The sequence below is a fragment of the Carettochelys insculpta genome, chromosome 30, assembly GCF_033958435.1.
Source record: "Carettochelys insculpta isolate YL-2023 chromosome 30, ASM3395843v1, whole genome shotgun sequence".
NCBI lineage: Eukaryota > Metazoa > Chordata > Testudines > Carettochelyidae > Carettochelys > Carettochelys insculpta.
This window is the reverse complement of record NC_134166.1, coordinates 13785559-13807282: the sequence shown is the minus strand read 5'-3', so window position 1 is coordinate 13807282 and position 21724 is coordinate 13785559. Positions and strand designations below refer to the sequence as shown.

Sequence of the window (21724 nt, the reverse complement as noted above, 5' to 3'; positions counted from 1 at the left end):
GTATGTTTCCTGACTAAGGGAAAAGCTGCTGGATGCCACCACTTGGCTACAGCAGCTGCCCGCAAGAGCACAGATCGTAACAAACACCGGTAGGATGCAGGAGTGCGCCTGCAGGAGCTCCAACCTGGGGACAGAGTTCTGCTGCGGAATCTAGGGGTTGCTGGCAAACACGAGATTGCCGATAGATGGAAGGCAACACCCTACCTGGTGGTGGAAAGACTTAGGGACCTGCCTGTCTACAAGATTAAACCTGAGAGTGGATTAGGGCCAATGAAGACAGTACATAGAAATCTCCTACTGCCTGTGGGAGAATTGGTTGGTGCCCCTTCTGAGGGGGACTATGACATGGGCCCAGGGCAAGAAGAAAGTGCAAGGCCACATCCACTACCCAACACAGGCAGTGGGCATTGTGGGGCTAATCTACCCTTACCCAGCACCTTCGAGAGTGACTGTGAAGAGGACGAGGCTCCCATGGGAGTCATTCCCAGGTGTTTTCCTGAACGTCCTGTCCCCTGGCCTGACAACGTTTCGGGGTGAAGCTGCCCCACCCCCGAACGCAGCTAGCCGTGTCGGGGTCTTCACCCTCAGCCACAAAGGCCCTGAAGCAGCGTGCCTCAGTTTCCCCTCCCAGCCAGCCAGGGAGGTTTGAGATGCCTTTGCTGCTATGTCCGTCCAGCGCCTCTTCACAGGGTGGAAGCTGCAGGCTGCCGGGGCTCTGACTGATGGGCAGGCAGCTGGGGCTCAGGGAGCAGACCCAGGCCCTCCTTCCAGGGGCCCTGTCAGAGGGGAGGGTGAGGAACATGCGTCGTATGCACCAGGTGCGGTTCCAAAGACAGTTCAGCATCTTAGGGTTTAATTTACAATATGGGAAGAGTCGTCGGAAACAAGAACCGTTTGAACAAAACCTCCAGGCGTGGAGCAGGGACCTGCCCACCCGGCAGGAAGCCCAGCTCCAGCCCAACCTCCCTGGCCAGCCAACGTGGTCTGTGCGCCCGCCCGACCGGAGAGACCTGACCTTGGTGACGCCGGGCAGCCCAGCCCTTGCCATGAGGAGCTCCAGCAGCCGGCAGGGGAGGAAGGAGCTGGTCCCCACCGCCAGCCACTCCCCAGCTGTCCCCCATCTCTCCGCCAGGAACCCCCCAGGCCGCTCAGCGGTGGAGCTCCCAGGCTTCACGCTGGACTTCGCTTCCAGCCGCACCGTCTTGTGAACTTCCCTTTCGCTGGGCTCTGGCTGTCATTCGGTCCTCCTGTTCCTCCGGGCTAGTGGGGTCCAAGGTTCCCAGCCCAGTCGCTGCGCCCGGCGCTGAGTTCCAGCCGCTGCACTCTGGGGCGCCGGCTGCTTGTTAGGAGTGTTTAAGCATTTCCTACGGACTGAGAATTGTCCCTCAGTGCCCGTGTTACCGTGTGCGTCTGCTCCTCCGCGACGGCACGAGCTCCTTGCCAGCGGTGCATCCAGGAGGCCTGGACAGCTGAGACAGGGATGACCCAGGCTCTGGGTTTGATTCGTTTTTTAGTTGCCTTTGTCCCTACTGGGCAGGGTGAGCTGGGCCCACTCGGGCTGGCTGGTGATGGAACCCGGCCTGGCCGTGGCTAGCAGCACACACCCAGCTGCTCCCCATCCTGGGCTGCCCCACTCTGCCCTGAGGTCTGCCCACGCCCAGTGGGGCCCAGCTCCTCTCGCAGCCAGGGCAGGCAACGCCTGCCACTTTGGTCTGAGCCCCAGCGCCTGTGAGAGCCACTCCCTGCTTTGGGGCCAGTCCCCTCTCCCATATGGTAACCGACCCCCTGACCCCCCCACGCAGGACCACGCCCTCCCATGTGCACCCCACTGTGTGACAGCCCCAGTGTCCTAGGGGCGCTGCTTGTCTGTTAGTTTCAGGTGCTTCCCAAACCCTTGTGCAGCTCATCTCTGTCAAGCTGGCCTTGTATGAACAGCCCCCATCCCACCCCAGAGGCAGCCGCATATCAGCACCACTGAGAGGTCACTAGGTAAGAAGCTCCCCCACCATGCCACAGGCCAGAATCAGCTGCATCTCAGCTCTGAGGGTGATGGACGGGGCCTGTGGCCAGCCAGGGAGCCAAGATGCCTCTCGTGAGCCAACTGAGCGAGGCACATCACAGAGGGGTCCCCAGACTCAGTGATCCAGGACCTGGGAGGCCTTTGAGGAACTGAAAGAGAGAAACAAACGTCTGTGCTCAGTGGACCGGCTCTGATCTGCTGACGTCTCCCCTGCTGAGAGCCCCTGGGAGGGGACAGGGTGAGAGGCACCAGGTCCCATTCCTACCCCAAGCCACCCAGTTCCACCCCAGAGCCAGCCAGTCTGAACCCCTGCAGCAGGTCAGAGCTGGCGCCCCCTGGAGGGGAAAGGCCCCATCCCCTGTCACAGCCAGTCCCAGTCGCCGGGGGGCGGAAGCCGGCCGAGCGGGGCAGCTGGCCTGTGTCTGTCACAGTCTGTCAATTTGGTGGCATTGAAATCTCCAACCACTGGAACCGCATTGTGCATCACGTTCTGGGCGAGAGTCACGCCTCCACTTCCCCTTCTGCCCTGCAGTCTCCCAGCTCTCCCCAGTCCTGCCCAGACATACGCGCCTGCTCCCGACCAGTCACAGCTACAGACCCACCCGTGCGCCCTGCTGGATTCGCCATTCGCCAGACGTCCTAACCCCGCACCCACTGTTCCACCGTGCTGTTCCCAGCTGCTCTGGCCCAGAGGTGGCCGCATCTCAGCGTGGGGTGAGTGACTGGTGTCTGCAGCATGTACAGGACTGCAGAAGGTGTGAGCTGCTGGGGTTAAAACATTATTGTGTTACTGGCACAGCAGCAATAAAGGGTTAAGAGTTGGGGTGGGGGCTGGGAGCAGCTTTCTGGTTCGCTCCCAGCTAGGGGAAAGGAGTGGTGTATAATGGTTAGAGCGGGAGGGTGCGCGGTGTTCAGAGCCAGGACTCCAGGGTTCTGGCCCTGGCTCTGGGAGGGCAGCAGGGTTGTGTGGGTTCGAGTTGGGGATGGAAGCAGGACTCCTGGGTTGACCCAGCCCAGGGAGGAGAGGGGGCTCAGAGCCAGGACACTCGGGTCCTATTTCCTGCCCCACAAGCGAGCTGCAGCCTGCTCTGTTGCAGGGAGGCCGCGAGCAGCCAAGAGGGGAAGGTGGCCAGACGCTGGCACAGGGGTTTCTGAGACAGCGTCTCCCTCTCCGCCCCACCTCCAAGCACATCAGTGCAAACTTCTGCTTTTGAGGTCCTGCGTTTGGTGCCCTCCCAGATCACAAGCCCTGCAGGGACAGAGGGGTGAGAAAGGGATGCTCTGCACAGGCTGGGGTGCCCACAGGCCCCTCGCCTGTGCCTCCCCTGGGCTTCATCACCACAGCTCAGCCAGTGTCCGTCCCACCTGACCTGCGCCCAGGCCTGGGGCTCCACCACCATGCACCCTCCACAACACAGACACCAGGGAGCTGCCAGCAAACTCCGGGGTCCGCCGTGATTTGGGTTTAAGATGAGTGGGCAGAACACGGCTGCAGCCGCTGTCCCAGGTTTGCTTCCAACCTTGTGCCCAATGGGCCAAGCGCCGCGTCTGTGGAAAGCGGTGGGTTGCTGGCCGGGGTTGTGCTTCTCTGTCTGTGTCAGTTTTACCTCTGGAGTTACAAGTACCTGGAGCTGAAATTTCTGTTTCTGGGAGACCCCGGTCGGAGACACGGTGACCACGGGTGAGAGGGCTCCTGGGCAGCTGAAGCTGTATTTGACACCAGCCCCCAGCTGAGGGATCTGGCTGTGGACGTATAGCCCAGGGGACAGGCAATGGCTGGTTGGCCAAAGAAGGCCATGGACAGGTGACCTGCCCAGGTGCCAGGCTCCATCTCGGAGGAGCTCCCTGGACATGGGCAGGGGCAGACAAGGGAGCCTGAGGTTCCTCATCTTGTCTTCAATCTAGCTCATCACTGCAGGAGCATCTCTGCTAGCAACAGAGCCTGGAAGGGTCCCTGCCCCATCCTAACAAAGGATAAACTCCAGAGACTTTTAAGACACCCGCTTATTCCATCTGCTGCGGCCTCCACGCAGAACCTCGTGACTTGGGTGTGTAATTTGATCGCTTCAAAACTTTTACTCTCAATCTTTTCCTTCTTTTTATTACTCAACCTGTAGGTGTTAGAGTCTAACGCCCAGGCCCAGTGACTCTTTGGGTGAGATCCAAGGGTTTCACAGCCCTGGGGACGTGGCTGCTCCTCGGGGACTGGGAGACCCTGTTTGGATTTGGTGTGATGGGGTCTTATGACCTCTCCCCTGTGCGAGGCGGTTACTGGCTGTGGCCTGGGGAAGCTGGAGTGCCAAGGGGATTGCTGGGTGACTCTGGCTGCCAGTGAGGGGACAGCCGTGCTCTGTGGGGTGGGTTTGGTGCCTGGTAGTGGAGGACTCCAGTCTGGGGCTGTGAGTAGCTCTAAGCCATTTGCCCTGGTGTGGCTGTCAGCAGAGCCTGGAGAAACCTCCTACATTACAGGGCTGTGATGGTCCCATTAAAGCACAGGATTCCTGAGCACGTCCCAGACACACACAGCCCCAGGGCTAGACGGGGCCTTGGGGCAGCCAGCCTCCTCCGGTCTTGGGGAGTGGGGTCACCAGGCCCATCCGTGGCCCAGCCCCCAGCCTCACTCAGCAGGGAGCCCAGAGGGGTTCTGCGGCGACAGGGACCCAGCATGGAACAGACGTGGCCGCACAGGAGCCAGGAGCTGCCAGTACAATCCATCTTAGGCAGAGGGGTCCCCGAGCCGGGCCCTGGCCTCTCCTCTGCCCTCTCCAGACCTGACTGCCCCATCCCACTGCCCAGTGCCCATTCAAACCTGCCAGACCCATCCTCCCGTCTCCGTCCGGTCCCCGGGGGAAGAAAGGGGTCACCCCCCTTGACTACGTTACAAAGAGCAGGGGGGGCCATGACCTACATGTGAGACATCACACCGATGCTCCCCTCGCCGCTGTGCACTGACTCTGGGCCGAGGGAAACCGAGGCACACACCTCAAGTTACTGCCGGACAACAGGAAACACACACAACCTGCCCAGGGAATAAAATCCTCACCCCCCACTACGCCTCAGAGCCTGAGCCCAATCCAGAGCTTGGAGCCCATCAGTACGGTCAGGCTCTGCCAGGAGCTGCTGGCAGAGCAGTGACCCTCACATCCCCAGATGGTCCCCAGAGACTGTGGGGTAAAAAATGCTGATTTTGGTGAAAAAAGCTGAGATTTTTTTCATGACTCATGAACTCAGCCAGCCACCAGCCTCCCCCACCGCCTCGCCGGGTCTGGCCCAGCTCACATGTTGCAGAGAAAATCTCAGCGTTTTCCCAAATTCAGCATTTTTTACCCCAGGATCCTGGGGACGGTGTGGGGATTGGGGGTCACCGCCCTGCAACAGCCCCTCGCAGAGCTCGGCCCCAGGGCAGACGTGTGCCCCCAAACCGCCTCCCCTCTCACACTGCCCACCCCTGTCCATCCCTAGGTCTGGGCCAGCCGCACGCCCCAGCCATGGGCACAGCCCGGCCACCGCAGCAGGACCCCAGGGACTGGGAGATCCCGGCTCAGGGCCCCCCCGAGAGGGCAGGGGGTCCTGCCCCCGCTGTGGCCACACTGAGGGCCCTGATCCTCGCCCTGCTCTGGAGGGGTAAGGAAGCGCCTGCAGCCCCGGTGGGGGGAGGGAGAAGCTGTGCTAAGCAGGGCCAGGTCTGTCCCAGGGCCGGGAAGGGAGACCGGCCAGAGGGGGAGGGGAAGGCGGGACGGGAGGGGTCCCAGGGTCCGAACAGGCGGCTGAGTGACAGGGAGCAGGGAGGGGGCTCAGGGGATGGAGGGAAACTGAACTGCTGGAGATTCGGTGAGGAGCCAGGCCTGGGGCTGCGGGTCGGGAGTGAGGGGCACCGGCAGAGCTGGGGGAGCAGCGCAGGGCTGGTCTCTGCTCTCTATGGTCCTGGTTTCTCTCTGTGCCCCTGCAGGGTCCCTGTCCCAGGAGCCCGGTTATTCCCTGTGGGTGCCGCAGGCGGTGTCGGTGCAGGAGGGGCTCTGCGTTCGCCTCCCCTGCACCTTCCGGTACCCAGAGAAGTACGACCGAGAGAATCCCGGGTCACAGCTCTACAGGCACTGGTACAAGGGAGAGGCACAGGTGGGCTCTGATCCGCCCGTGGCCAGCAGTGACCCCCGCCGGGTGGTGTCGCAGGAGACCCGGGGCCGGTTCCGGCTGGTTGGGGATCCAGCGCTCGGCGACTGCTCCCTGCAAATCAGCGACGCCCGACGGACGGACGAGGGGAGCTATTTCCTTAGAGTGGAGAGAGGAGAGTTCAGATACAACTACCGCTCCAGTACCCGCCCTCCGTATTACTCATTCGGTTACACGGAGCCTCGGCTCTCTGTGCTGGGTGAGTGGAGCTGCACTGACCGCAATGAGCCCTGCGCTGCGGCTGGGGAGGAGCCGGCGCCCCCTGGAGAGGACAGGCCCCTGCCCCTGAGCCTGTCCCTGCCTGGGGCCGGGTCTCAGCTACCCCCATACGCCCCAGTCCAGTGGTTCCCAACATTTTGGGCTCAGGCCCCATCTGTGAGTGCCCAGGGCCTGGTGCCCCCCCACTGAGGAGTTGGGGGCAGTGGCTGTGGGGGGAGGGGTTCAGTCAGTTCCTGCCCCGGGGGTGGGGGCTGGGGTGTGCCCCACACGCACCCGGCTCCTGCCCCTGCTGGGCTTTGCCTGGGCCTGGCTCCGCTCCGGGCACTGCACAGGGGCAGGGCTGTCCCAGTGGGGCTGTGACCGGCTCAGGGGCTGCAGGGCCACTCGCTCCCATTTGGCCGACCCGGATTCCGTCCCACTGGGCCTGGGTGGGGCTGGGAGCCCGGAGGCTGCAGAGCCTGGAGCAGGGAGCCCAGCCCGGCCCGGGCCAGCAGCTGCCACTCGACCCATTGGCACATCCTGGAGACACCCCTGGCTGGAGATCCCTGGCTCAGGGGGCACAGGCCCTGCGTCCCCCACTGACCCTCTTCCCGTGTCTCAGGGCTGACAGAGCAGCCAGAGATCCAGACCTTTCCGGCGCGGGGGCTGCCAGGGGAGCTGCTGGCCGGGGAGCCGGTGACTGTGACCTGCACGGCCCCTGGGCGCTGCTCTGGGACCCCTCCCCGAGTCACCTGGACGGGGCCGTTCGATGACACAGCCAGGGACGTCTCAGCCTGGCTGGAGAACGGCTCCTGGGCCCACGGCTCCGCGCTCAGCTTCACGCCCACCGCGGGGGACCACGGCCAGACCCTCACCTGCACCGTCACGTACGTCTCAGCAGGACGCCCGGCCACCAGCAGAACCATCCGGCTCCGAGTCACCTGTGAGTGACCCCAGCTCCCCCCATCCCCACCCAGCACCTCCAGCCCTACCCCCAACACTGACCCCCACCTCCGCCCTGGCCCTCCCCACCAGCCCTCACCGACCCACCTGTCTATTCCAATGCCCTGGCCCTGACAACATACAGCCTCAGCCTGTTCCCACAGAGCCCCTCCCGTCCATCCCCCACTTCTCCCAGAATCCTCCTCTGCTGGACCCACCCTGCAATTCCAGCCCCCCCTTACTACCCCCCCACCGGTTCTCCCAATCCCCCTGGGCTGTCCCACCACACACTCTGTGCCGGGTCAGGGGATGCTCAGCAGGGGACCATCTGCGCAGGTCTCAGCAGGTCTGGCTGCTGCAAATCCCTGGTCTGAACCCTTGGCCGGGCACAGGTGGATCTGTCACTTCCTGTCCCACCCCCGGGGCTCCCGCCATGGCAGGACGTTCCCAGCCCAGCTGAGCTGCCAGCAAGGGCCAGGGGAGGTTCAGATCCCCAGTAACCCCCCCGCCGGCGGTGCAGCCCCTGACCCCCATGTGATTTGTGTTGCAGACCCACCCGGGCCCCCCAACATCAACGGGACCTTGACCAGGAACGGACGCCCTGGTGAGAGGCTGAGCAGCGCCCAGCGACCAGGCAGCGCCTCGCTCAGCTCTGCCCACGCTTGGGCACCAGGCTGAACCTTGGGGTATCCGCGGCCAGGGCAGGCTAAGCCTCCCCAGCCGGCCCGGCTGTCCCCACCCCCGCTCTGCCCCAGCCCCTGTGTCCCACCCCATGGCCGGGCTGGGGCTGGGGTCAGCGCTGGGGCCAGCAGCCATGGGGTGGAGGGGGACTTTGGCAGGGGTGAGCCCTCAGACAGGAGGGGCTGAGCCAGGGACTCGCCTCCTCCATCTGGAGATTCACATGTTGCCCATGGCCAGGCCGGTTCGTGCCCAGAGCAGGGACCTGAGGAACTGCAGGGCTGTGGGGAGGGTGGTGGGAGGAGCCGGCCCGGTTCTGTCTCCGCACCTCGGGGAGGAGATGGATCAGGGAGTGATCTCTGTCCCAGCGACTTGTGCCATGGCCAGGTACCAGGACTGTGCCCCACCCCAGAGGCGGCTGCATCTCAGCACCGGGCAGGGGGTTCTGGTACAACCTGCCCACATGCCCTACCCCAGAGCACCCAGTGAGGGGGTCTCTGTGGGCTAATAGACATGACTGGAATAGTGGTAGCGAACAGGGATTCCCAACCTATGGGTTGGGACCCAAACAGGGCTCACCATTAGATTTTCTCAGGGTCGCCGCCTGGGTGGCTCCGAGCCACATGTGGCTCTTAAAGGAGCCATTTGCGGCTCCTGCTGCTCACTCCTCCAGCTCCCAGGCCCTGCCCTGCTGTGCTGACATGGAACTCAACTGGTTTAAGAGCCGGCAGGAGGGATCCAGCCCTTAGACTGATTCAACTGAGCCCCATTGCAGTGCGGCAGGGCTGGGAGCTGCCTGTGGGGGAAGGCAGGAGGAGCTGGTGGCCTCCCAGCAAAGGAGCAATGCAGGACAGCAGCATGAGCAACTGAAAGCTGGTCAGAGCTCCACACCCCAGCTGGCTGTCATCTGCCATCCCCCCAGCTGAGCGGGGTTTAAACCTGGGGGGCAGTTTGAGGCTGAGAGGGGTTAGGGTATATGGAGATACACATCTCAGAGAGCTGGAAGGGACTTCAGGAGGTCATCAAATACACTCATCTCTTGTTAAATGAGTACTTTGCTAACAAGGGACACATTTACTTACCTTAGTTCACGCTACAGGTGAACTCCCCTGCTAATACAAGGCTAATCCCCTCCCTGGGGCTCCAACCTGCCCTAGTCTGACCCTCTGCTGGCCCCACAACCCCAACCTGCCGCAGCCTGACCCCTTATGCTGGACCACGCACCCACCCTCAGCAGCCTGAACCCCCCGACCGGCCACCAGGTTTTAACCCTCCCTCCCACTCATGGCCCCAAACTGCCCCTGCATTTAACCCTGTCCAACCCCAGGCTCACTTACCTTTCAAAAGCAGCAGCACCACCTGTGGCCGCTCCTTTGCTGAGCTCTGGGAGCCGCTCAGAGACTTTCACCTGTATTTTAATGAGAATTTAAAGTCCATCTCAGGAGTTTTCACCTCCAAGTGCAGAGTTGGGAACCAATTGTACTCATAGAGCAGGGATGAGCGTACAGCCCCCACCCCATTTACCCCAGGCCCCTAAATGGGCCCTTAGGGATTGAACTCTCAGCCCTGGGTCTAGCAGGCCAGTGCGCAAGCCACTGAGTCATCCCTCCCCCAGGTGACAGAGGTGGTGTGTTTTTCCCAGGGTGGAGCCTCCCCCACTCCGGTTTTGAATTGTCTTGGGTCACAAAGTCGTCCTGGTTGTCAGAATGGGTCCCTGCCTGGAAAAGGCTGGGAACCGCTAGAAGGACACAGGCTGGTCAGGAAGGACAGGCAGGGGAAGGGGGACTTGCTGCCTCATACACACTCGTCCCTCGTTTAACGACCACGCTACTTACGCGTATGCGCTAAAACGAGCGATGTGTTTACTGACCACCGTTCACTATCCGAGCGAACTTCCCCCACTCAGACGAGCCGGCCGCGGGGTCCCCAGCTGGGGCACGGGATGACCTGCAGCCCTGCCCCGCCCCGCCCCGCCCGGTCCAAACATTTCCCCAGGCCACAGCTCCCCGTTCACCCCCGATCAGCCTGCTCCTAACACCCACCCCATCCCCTTATGAACCTCCCACCCCTCCCCTACCGAACCGCCCCCCCATCCCCTTATGAACCTCCCACCCCTCCCCTACCGAACCGCCCCCCCATCCCCTTATGAACCTCCCGCCCCCTCCCCTACCGAACCGCCCCCCCATCCCCTTATGAACCTCCCACCCCTCCCCTACCGAACCGCCCCCCCATCCCCTTATGAACCTCCCGCCCCCTCCCCTACCGAACCGCCCCCCCATCCCCTTATGAACCTCCCACCCCTCCCCTATCGAACCGCCCCCCCTTCCCTTTCCGAACTGGCCACCCCGTCCCCTTCTGAACCAACCCCCACTTCCGAACCGCCCCCCGTCCCCTTCCAAACCTCCCACCCCCTCCCTTTCCGACCCCCCCCACCCTGTCCCCTTCCGAACCTCCCACCCCGTCCCCTTCCGAACCTCGCTGCGCACCGCCCCCAGCCCTCGTACCTCTGCTGCAGCCGGGAGCAACAAGCAGCCGCCACCTCCTCCACAGGAGCTGCCTGCAGGTTTTAACCCTCCCTCCCACTCATGGCCCCAGAGTGCCCCAGCCTCTAACCCTCTCCAACCCCCAGCAAGCCAAGGTTCACTCACCTTTCCAAAGCCGCACGACCTGCTGCCGCTGCTTCCCTGAGTCCGGAGCACAAGGAACCAATCAGAGACTCTCATGTGTATTTGAATGGGAATTTAGGGTCCCTCTTTCGAGCTGTTACCTATGAGCGTATTAAAAATGTGCGTCCGTGGGCGGAGGCTGAGGTGAGAGTCTCTGGGGAGGGTTCAAAGAGGCACAGAGCAGGACTGATGTCATGGAAGGGGTCTCTTGAAGAGCACCTCACCGGGAAGAAGAGGTAGATGAGCCAAAATCATCCAGACCTTGGTGGTGACGGGGGACTTCAACTCTCCAGGCATCTGTTGGGAGAAGGGCACAGCAAGGCCCAGATTAGCCAACACCTGCTTGGAATGCATTGGAGGCAACTGTTTTATTTCAGCGGGTGCAGAAAGCTCCTGGGGTGTGGGGGGCGTGGGGCTGATTTAGATTTTATGTTAACAAACCAGGAGGGGCGGGTTGAGAATTCGATGGTGGAAGGCAGTTTGGGTGGAAGTGATCATGCAGTGCTAGAGTTCATGGCTCTAAGGAGCGGGAGAAGAGAGAACGGCAAACTAAAGACAATGCACTACAAGAAGGACAACTTAGTAAACTCGGAGCACCGGTAGGTAAGGGCCCGTGGAAAGCAAGAGGAAAAAAAAGGAAGACAGTCGGCAATTTTTCGAAGGGACGTTCCTAAGGGCGCAAGAGCAATATTTGCTTTCTGGGCAGGAAGGATGGGACAAGCGGCAGCAGAGCAGCTTGAATGAACCAGGAGATCTTGAATGAGTTAAAAATCAAAAAGGAATTGTATAAAATGTAGAGCCTCGGTCAAAGAACAAAGGAGGAACATAAACAACTAACACAGGGACGGAGGGGCCAAGTTAGAAAGGCGAAAGCGCAAAACAAGCTCACTCGAGCTGGAGACACAAAAGGAAACTTTCTGCAAGTAGGTTGGATGGAAGAGGGAGACCAGGGGCGGGTTAGGCCCTTTGCTGGATGAAGAGGGAGAGACAATAACAGAAAACGTGGAAGTGGCGGAGATACTTCAGGATTTCTTTGTTTCAGTTTTTGCCAAGAAGGTTGATGGAGACTGGAAGCCGAAGGTAGCGAGTGCCAGTGGGAGTGGGGTCAGGCAAGAAGTTAAATAGGGAAGGAAAATGTTCAGAATTACTTTGAGAAGTTATCAAAACAAACCAGCAGTCATGTCGCACTTAAGCTGCGTCTACACGTGCACGCTACTTCGAAGTAGCGGCAGTAACTTCGAAATAGCGCCCGTCACGTCTACACGTGTTGGGCGCTATTTCGAAGTTGAAATCGACGTTAGGCGGCGAGACGTCGAAGTCGCTAACCCCATGAGGGGATGGGAATAGCGCCCTACTTCGACGTTCAACATCGAAGAAGGGACGTGTAGACGATCCGCGTCCCGCAACATCGAAATAGTGGGGTCCTCCATGGCGGCCATCAGCTGGGGGGTTGAGAGATACTCTCTCTCCAGCCCTTGCGGGGCTCTGTGGTCACCGTGGGCAGCAGCCCTTAGCCCAGGGCTTCTGGCTGCTGCTGCTGCAGCTGGGGGTCCGTGCTGCATATACAGGGTCTGCAACTAGTTGTTGGCTCTGTGTATCTTGCACTGTTTAATGAAAGTGTGTCTGGGAGGGGCCCTTTAAGGGAGCGACTTGCTGTTGAGTCCGCCCCGTGACCCTGTCTGCAGCTGTGCCTGGCTCCCTTATTTCGATGTGTGCTACTTTGGCGTGTAGACGTTCCCTCGCTGTGCCTATTTCGATGTTGGGCTGAGCAACGTCGAAGTTGAACATCGACGTTGCCAGCCCTGGAGGACGTGTAGACGTTATTCATCGAAATAGCCTATTTCGATGTCGCAACATCGAAATAAGCTATTTCGAAGTTGGGTGCACGTGTAGACGTAGCCTTAAAGGATTAAGGCTGTGTCTACACAAGCCCCTTCCTTTCGAAAGGGACATGCTAATGAGCAGGTTCGAAAGATGAGCTCATCGCCAAATAACCTAATTAGCTCATCACCTAATAAATTATTTTGTTGGGCTGTGTCCACTTGAGCCCCTTCCTTTCGAAAGGGGCATGCTAATGAGAGGGTTTGAAAGATGCTAATGAGGCGCTGCAATGAATATGCTGCGCCTCATTAACATAATGGCGGCCGCGGCGATTTGAAAGTGCGGCTTTTCGAATCGCACACCGCCCGTGGAGACGGGACCTTCCGAAAGGACCCCCCCAGTTTTCAAAAGCCCTTCTTCCTATCTGGAAGACACTAACATGTGATTTGAACTGGGACAGCAATTACGAGGCCCATTATAAGGACTCTTTTACATTGTTTTATCTAACTCTTAACTTCCCCACCCCACACCTATCTGGAAAAAGGGGCTTTCAAAAATTGAGGGGGGTCCTTTCGGAAGGTCCTGTCTCCACGGGCGGTGCGTGATTAGAAAAGCTGCACTTCCGAATCGCCACAGCCACCATTATGCTAATGAGGCGCTGCATATTCATTGCAGCGCCTCATTAGCATCTTTCGAACCTGCTCATTAACATGCCCCTTTTGAAAGGAAGGGCCTCTTGTAGACACAGTCTAACAAAATAATTTATTAGGCGATGAGCTATCGTGGGACAGACCCACTTCTTCAGAACTACAGCCCTACCAGAACAGACTCAATAGATAGAGGTCCAAAATTGTTATCAAAGTTGACAAATCAGAAAAATTGTTATCGAGGCTGGAAATCAGAAGAGCAGCGGGGCGGCAGGAGAGGGGTGTGGGGTGGGGAAGTTAAGAGTTAGCTAAAACAATGTAAAAGAGTCTGTGTAATGGGCCAGGTAATTGCTGTCCCGGTTCAAACCATGCGTCAATGTGTCCAATTGGAATACAAATAACAGTTCTGAGGATGCTCTCTGTGAACGATTGTTAACGTTCCTTTTCCGTAAAACACAGACTTTCAGGTCATCAACAGAACGGCCGCGCCAATAGAGTGCTGGCCGACAGGCTTGTGTGTCAGGAGTGTTTTGATGTCTGTTTTGCGTCCATTCATTCTTTGTCGAAGACGGTTTGCAGCCTGCCCTATGTACATGGGCTGTGGGCATTGTTGGCACATGATGGCATATATGATGTTAGTTGAGACAGTATCTAAAGCACAGAGGTCCAAAAATTATCAAGGTTGAGAAAGCTGATTTGTCAACCTTGATAACAATTTTTGGACCTTTGTGCTTTAGCTATGGAGTCTGTTCTGGTAGGGCCGTGATCTGAAGAAGTGGGTCTGTCCCAAGAAAGCTCATCACTTAATACAGTCGTACCCCAAGATACACCCATTCAGGTTACGAGAATTCGACTTTACAAGGAGTTCCATTTAATCCCCCTACTTCGACTTATGAGGCATTTCTTCACATTTACGAGGACTGATTTGGATTTCGCGCGCCTCAGGGGGACGCAGCCGCCCTGCAGCGGGAGAAAGGCCATGGCACCAGGCAACAGCTGCCCCACAGCTGCATCCCACCTGGTGCATCTCTCCAGAGCGCCTGGCGGTGGTTTCCTGGAGCCCCCCCCAGGCGCCCTTCAATTTCCGTTCTCCTCGCAGCCCTGTCTCTGCACCTTGGACAGCCCCCTGAAAGCAGGTAAACAGCCATATTATAGAGTATTCAATGAACGGAAAATGCCTCGTTAGGTTGTGTTATGATAACTAATATTAACTATTGAAGTAATTGTGTTCATTTTAATGGGATTTGGTGTTGTTTTAGCATAAATGGGTGGAAATTTTGGGGCTCAGGAACACATACAATTTTTTCACATTGAAATTAATGGTAATTACGTTTTTGACTTACGAGAATTCGCCCTAAGAAGGGTTTTTCAGGAGCGAATGACCCTCGTAAGACAGGGGAAGACTGTAAATTATTTTGTTAGTCTTTAAAGTGCTACATGACTGCTGGTTTGTTTTGACAGAATACAGACTAACTCAGCCATCTCTCTGCCACTTGGGAAAGTTATATGTCTGCAAGTCACCAGGGCCTGCCGAGCTGCACCCTAGAATACTGCAGGAGCTGATAGAGGAGGCGTCAGAGCAACTGGCTGTCATTGAAAAGTCATGGAAGTCAGGAGAGATTCCAGACAAACTGGAGAAATGGTCTGAGGAAAACAGGAAGACGTTCAACGAGGGCAAGTGCGAAGTGCTGTCCTGAGGGAGGAACAGTCAGCTGCACGCATGCAGAACAAGAACTGACCGCCTGGGAAGGTGTGTGGACGAAAGGGTCAGAGTGGACCACAAGCTGAACATGAGTTGAACCGTTCGATGCTGTTGCAAAAAAAAAAAGCCAACCAGGTCCTGGGCTGCATTAACAGGAGTGTTGTGGGCAAGACACGAGAAGTCGTTTTGCTCCACTCTGCGGTGATCAGGCCGCAGTCGGAGTATTGAGGCCACTTCTGGGCACCGCGTTTTAGGAAGGATGTGCAGAAATCGGAGGTCCCCAGGAGGAGCAACTGAAACGCTGAGAGAACGCGACTGATGAGGATAACGGATAGAATTGGGTCTGTTTAGTTCAGAAAGGGGAAAGCTGAGGAGGGACCTGCCAGCAGCTTTCCACTATCTGAAAGGGGGTTACAAGGAGGAGGGATTAAAACCATTCTCCTTAGTCCCTGATGTTGGGGAGGTTGTAACTCTCCAGCACTGGAGATATTTAAGAACAGGTTGGATCATATCCAATGGGGATGGTCAAGACGGTGCTGGGTCCTGCCGGGAGGGCAGGGGGCTGGACTCGGTGACCTCTCGAGGTCCCTTCCAGCTCTAGTGCTCTGTGATTCATGGTCCCGCTGCTTTTTTCTTTCCATTCATGTGTGGAATAAATTTTGTTCTGAAAACCAAGGCCCATGGGACGTGCACGACCAGTAGGAACACGCTGCCAGCCGGGGGCTCTGCTAATCAGCTGGGCAGCCCTTGACTCTCTTCCGTGTGGCTGCCCAGCCGCTCCGCTTACAGGGAACCTGGTCTCTGTATGACCAGCCCTGGTGCCCCACCCCAGAGGTGGCTGCATCTCCACTCCTGGACCGGGATCTCTGGGGGGACCCAACCCGCCTGCTCATCTCTTGCAGTGCCAAATGCATGGAGAGCTCAGGGCAACACCCTGTCTCTGGAGGCCCAAGAGGGCGACACCCTGAGCCTGAGCTGTGAGGCCAAGAGCCACCCCGAGGCTACCGTGAGCTGGACCAAGGGGAACGAGTCCCTGAACCCCAGGCAGGGCAGGGCCGGGCGCCTGGAGCTGGGGAATCTCGGGCCTGGGGACGCTGGGGAGTATCAGTGCTTGGCGAGGAATCTGCACGGCTCTGCCAGCCGGGCCCTGCGCATGCACCTGCAGAGTAAGGAGCTGGGGGATGCCGGGCTAAAGAGAGCAGGGTGGGGGTGAGTGGGGGGTGCTGGGCTGCAGGGAGCGGGAGGGTCAGTGTGGGGCTCTGCACTGCAGAGAGTGGGGGGGTCAGTGAGGGGGCTCTGGGCTGCAAGGAGCGGGGCAGGCAGTGGGGGGCTCTGGGCTGCAGGGAGCAGGGGGGGGCTCTGCGCTGCAGGGTGGAGGGTCAGTGGGGGGCTCTGGGCTGCAGGGTGGAGGGTCAGCGGGGGGCTCTGGGCTGCAGGGAGCTGGGGGGGTCAGTGGGGGACTCTGGGCTGCAGGGAGTGGGGGGGCTCTCTCCAATCTAATATGTTGTCATGGGTGTTCCAGCTCTGCAGGCGACACCGCAGATCTCCAGCTCCCGCACAAGCAGCAGCAGCCCCCCAGTGTCCCAAGGTATCGTTGGGGGCTGGGGACCAGGACGCGGGGCCTTTCTCCTCCAGGCAGTGCCGGCCCCGATCCAGCCCCCAGCAGCCCTGGCTGGCTCGGGGTGCGAGCGGCTCCGTGTTGTGTCTGGCCCCAGCCCCTGGTGCCCTGGTGCCGAACGACTCCCGGCTCCTGGCCTGGGAGGGCGAGTCCCTGCAGCTCCCCTGCTCCATCTCCAGCAGCCCCCCCGCCACGCTGGGCTGGGGAGGGGCCGAGCCATGGAGGGCACCCGCCCCCGGGGGAGAATTGGCTGCGGCCGGAGCTGCCCCACGTCAGGGCCGAGAACTCGGGGTTGTGCGGGTGCCAGGCCCAGAGCACGGTGAGCTCTGCCCACGGGAGCTTCCAGCTGCTGGGTGAGTGTGAGTGGGGTTAACCCGCCGGACTCCCGGCCCCGGGCGTGAGCGGGGCTCCCCTGGGACTCCCTGCAAGTGGGGTGAGAGCTGTTTCCCTGGAGCACTCCCTGCCCCAGGTCTCTCTGACAGTTGTCGCTGTGTCTCCTGCTCTCTCCAGACAGACCCCATCCAGGGACCAGCCAGAACTCGTCCTGCCAGCGCAAGGGGCCCAGCCTTAGCTGCAGCTGCTCCCTGCGCTCCCGCCCCCCACCCCGGCTCCAGTGGCAGGTGGACGGGGAGCCCCTGGAGGGGAACAGCTCATGGGGGGCCCTGCGGATCAGGTCCTGGGCCCAGGGGGATGAGGCCGTCAGCACCCTGAACTGGACAGGGACTGGGGAGTGGGGCTCCCAGATCTTCTGCCTCGGAGCCAACCCCCACGGGCTCTATGTACTGCACTTGGAAGTCAGCCCCCTGCAGAGAGGTGAGACAGTCGGACGCCTGGGTCCTGTCCCCTCTCGGGGAGGGGAGTGATACCTAGTGGTCAGAGCGAGGGCTGGGAGCCAGGACTCCTGGGTCCTCTCCCAGCTGTGCCCCGTGCTGTGTTTTCGCAGATGCAGGGGGCTCTGGCAAGCTGCTGGGGGCCGGTGTGGCCTGTGGAGTGGGGGTCGCCCTCGGCTTCTTCCTTCTTGGGCTCTGGGTGATCAGGATCAGGTGAGTCTGATGCCCCCCAGGAGCCTGCTGAGACCCCCCGGACATCGCCCCTGGGCTGGGCTGCTCCAGCTCTGTCCACCAGCCCCTCTCCCTGGCCTGTCCCAGTCCCCTGTGCTGTGACCACCCCCAGCACTGCCCCACTTTCCGCCCCCTGCCCCAGCCAACTGCACCTGTCTGGGTCCATTTCCCTGCAGGCGACGGGGCCGGGGGCCGGAGCCCCCCAGCGCTGAGACCGGGCAGATGGCGAACGGGAGCCAGGGGCAGCACACGGCCGACATCCCCGGCCTGATCTACTGTAACGTCACCCCCCTCCCCGTGGTACGTACCTGGGGGCTGTGGGGACCAAGCCCTCCTGGCTCCCTCCCCCGTCTCTGCCCCTCCCCTTCTCCCCCTCCGCCCCAGGCTTTCCCCAGGGTACCCCACCCCCGCTGCACGCCCAGGGCAGGACAGACACCTCTGCCGCCAGCCTGGCTCCCTGACCGGCCTGCGCCTGCTCCCCCTGCAGCCAACGCCCCTCGTCCCAGGGCCTCACTCGGGCAGGAAATGCAGCGAAGGCGTTCCCCATGCACAGGCCTAGACTGCGGCTGGAACGCTGCCCACGCCTGGGCGTCTCCCGGCTGCACCGAGCGCCTTCGGCAGCGCCTGCTGCGCCGTCGGGTGCGGGTGATCCATCCGGGCGGGGGCACCGGGGCTGCTGGGCCTTGAAAAATTGCACCAGCAGAGTCAATACAGCCACAAGATCCAGGGGATCAAATCATGCTCGTGTAACACCAATGGGCCTCGGTCATCGGCAGGGGGGATTGAACCTGTGACTACATGAGCTGAAGGCCCGCTGGCGCTGAGCCTCGGCGGTAGAGCACAGACTTGGTCCGTGGTTTCAGTGCCATTGGAGTTCCACATGCACGTCCCCTACAGCGCTCACAGCCCCTGCCTCTCGCTGGGCACGGGTGGTGCAGGGAACGCAGCGGGAGCATTCACTGAGCCAGTGCCCCCCACGCTGCATGGGAGCAGCTCCTGCCCGCCCGGTGCAGGAAACCCAGCCCGTCCGTCCCCTGCCCGCGGGCTGCAGCGAGCTGCATGGGAGGAGGCCCTGCGCGTGATGTGTGATGCACACCGCCCCGTACGGCGTGCTATGGTGCGCCTCGCATGAGCACACCAGGCCTCGCACGAGCACCCCTGGTGCAAGACATGTGTGTGCGTGGGGGGAGGGATCCGTGCGAACTGCTGAGCAGAGCGGTTGCAAACCTCAGCCCGGCGTCTCCGCCTCGCTTCTCGCTCAGGATCACAAGCTGCCAGCTGCCCGCCAGAGCAGAGGTGTCCAGGGCGTCCCACTGAGCCCCGGGGAGCCGGAGGAGCTGCACTATGCTGCCATCGACCTCACCAAGCTGCAGCACCCCGAAGGGGAGCCCCCGCCGGCCCCTGAGTCCGAGTATTCCGAGATCAGGCGGAAGTAGCCCCGGTGCTGCGGGCCTGGGCGGGTATCTCCGGCCCATCCGTGAGAAGAAGGGCAGCCAGGGGTCTGGCCAAGGGACAGACAATGGTGTGGACAATCGAGGTGCAATTCCCTGCTCTGTCCCAGACTTGGGGTGGAGCTAACCAGGCCTTGAGGGTGCTGGGTCCTGCACTGTGGGGAGGCTTCCCAGAGTCCTCTGCAGCCAGGTCCCCAGCACGCCGGGGCCCCCATCCCAGCTGGCACACGCCTGTGTCTGTCTCCCCCCACATGCTCTCGCTTTCTCCCCCCGCTCTGCCCCCCATCGTGGCAGGCTCAGGATGCCCCTTACCAAAACCCGAGCTGTTGCCCTTTCCGTACTTTTCCCAAATCCCTACGTCAGGCGTGAGCCGGGGCAGCCAGCCCTGCGGCACAATTGCAAAGGTGGGCAGGCCGCCACTTTCTGCAGCAGCAGGAGGATTTTTTCTGTCTCCTTATCCCCTCCTTTCCTAACGATTCCCGATATTCCCCTTTCCAGCAGTGGCCCAGCAGCAAACCCAGCAGCACATCTCTCATCCCCACCCTCCTCCTTTCCTGTCTTTCAAGCTGTGATGGAGTGGGGGATACCTGTGTGAGGGGCTCACAGAGGGTGCGGGGCTCCTGCTGAGGGTAACCTGGTGACCAGGTGACACCTTTGTACTGGAGACAGAGGAAGAGGTGGAGCCTGAGGGGTTTGAATTGGAACTGGGAGTCGGGAAGCAGTGAGTCTGGGCTGGGAGAGACAGAGAGACGAAGAAGGGGGCAAGGCCCCGGCTCTGGGGGCCCCTCGGGGCCTCCTCTCCCCAGCATGGATGGGACTGGCTGTCTCTGCCAGCTGCACTGACTCCTCTGTACGATGCTGTGTCCTGTCGGCTAATAAACCCGCTGTTCTCCGGCTGAGTGAGAGTCACTCCTGCCTGCGGACGGGGGGTGCAGAGCCTGGGGGACCCCGAGCCCCATCCCACAAGCAGGTGTCCGAGTCGTGTTCTTCATGGTGGAAAGCTCCCTCAGTCACTTGAAGGAGCAGCCTTGTAAAAACTCCCCGCTCCAAAGGCAAAGCTGCAAGCAGCGAGTCGGCCGTCTTCATGTCACCCTCATGGTTGTGAGCCCATTGAGGGCTGACCAAGCCCATTCCGGAGCTGCAGAGCTCAGCACAGGAGGGGCAGGTGCTGGAAGGGTGCGGGGCAGTTTTTGACCCTCTTTTCTTCTCCGCCTCTCCTTGTCTGTGCTGCGGAGGGACCTCTCAGGTTGCACCAACCCCTCACAGATAACCCTCGCCACTGGGGACAGTCCTGGGCCTCCTCCCCAGTGTCGACACCGATGCTGCAGGTTTCCAGGCGTGACTTCAGCCCATCCTCATATCGCTTCCGATGGCCGCGGCGCTCCTTCCTCCAACTCGGGGAGCAGAAGCTGTGGTGGGAGGCGCTGATCAGACGCCCAAACTGCATGACCTGCCCAGCACGTTGTTGGCGAATGACAATGGCTGCTCAAATTCCGTCGCCAGTGAGAGCTGCCTCAGGAGGGAGGGAATAAGCTTTAAGTGGACCTCAAGTATGAAATCCTGGGGGTCAAACTTTAGGAGGGATACTGCCTCCCCTTCATTGGCGCCCTTGTCCCTCAGCTAGAGTCTCTCTTTCCCCTCCCTCAGCCCTCACAAACTCGGGGCATGGGTGGACAGGATGTTTGAGCTCAGGCACAGCAGCTGGCAGCCGCAGAGGGTTGGGTTTGGGCTAAGGCATTGGCCAAGTAGATGGGCTTCCTGGTTCCGGTCCCTATGCCACTGAACATGCTGTAGGTGAGGTCATCCCTATCGCTGTAGCTACCTGGCCTCAGCATCCCCACCTTTAAAATGGGGATAATAATGCTGTCTTGGGCAACTGAGGTTATAAACTCCTACGGGCAGATGGCTGTCGGTGGCTGGCCGGGCAGCACCTGGCCCAATGGGGCACCATTCTTGCCTGAGGCAGGGCCTATCTCTGGCTGGCTGGGGAGTGGTGGGCACAACCGGGCCCATCTCTGATCCCAGCTGGGGCAGCACCTGGCATGCAGGAGCCCTGAGCTCAGTTTCAGGGTTGGTGCCAGCCTCAGCTGTGCTTGCCGAAGATTGATTGCGATACAAATAACCAGTCCCCACCGGCCCTCCTTCTCCGCCTCCACTCTGCTGCTAGCGGCGTGCCTGAGATGTGCACGGTGCTGTCCGTAAGGCGTTTCGCCCAGATCCAGCATTCAGAAGCATCGGGCTGTAACCTTCCATGTGCAGGCTGGGCACGTGATAGAGGTTTTCCTGTTTCGGTGTTTCGCACTGTTACTTTTTTCGTAAATGGCCAATACCAACCGTGATTTATTTGTGTCGCTTTCACTTCTGCCTTTTCCTTGATCGCAGGTGGTTTCAGTGGAGGCCTGGCACGACGGGGCCCCGATCTCATCCGGGCCTGTCCCTGGCTGGGGCTGGGCAGTGCCTGGCACAACGGGGCACCAATCCCAGCTGGGGCAGGGCCCGGCTCTGTGTCTGGGCAGCACCTGGTAAAATGGGGCACCGATCCCAGCTGGGGCAGGGCCCGGCTCTGTGTCTGGGCAGTGTCTGGCACGTGAAGGCCCTGAGCTCTGTCTCAGGGTTCGGTCCCAGTCTCAGCTGTGGTTTCCAAAGCATTATTGCCATACAAATCACCAGCCCTCACTGGCTCTTGCTGGTCCTCCGGCCCCACATTCGCGCCATTTGTCAAGGCGTGGCTGGGATGCGGTATACGGCGC

The 21724-nt window shown here is 60.3% G+C and overlaps 1 protein-coding gene across 1 annotated transcript; it reads left to right on the top strand.

Moving 5' to 3' along the window:
* Window positions 1–2716: 2716 nt before the first annotated feature.
* Window positions 2717–19873, top strand: LOC142004057 (sialic acid-binding Ig-like lectin 16). Its single transcript, XM_074981478.1, is given in 15 exon segments — window positions 2717–2734; window positions 3926–4068; window positions 5483–5644; window positions 5970–6389; window positions 7011–7331; window positions 7881–7934; window positions 15747–16010; window positions 16367–16432; window positions 16560–16664; window positions 16667–16696; window positions 16699–16821; window positions 16973–17275; window positions 17406–17505; window positions 17700–17823; window positions 18786–19873. Coding segments are annotated over 13 exon segments (2220 nt in total). The 5' UTR covers window positions 2717–2734; window positions 3926–4068; window positions 5483–5508; the 3' UTR covers window positions 18960–19873.
* The last annotated feature ends 1851 nt before the right edge of the window (window positions 19874–21724 follow it).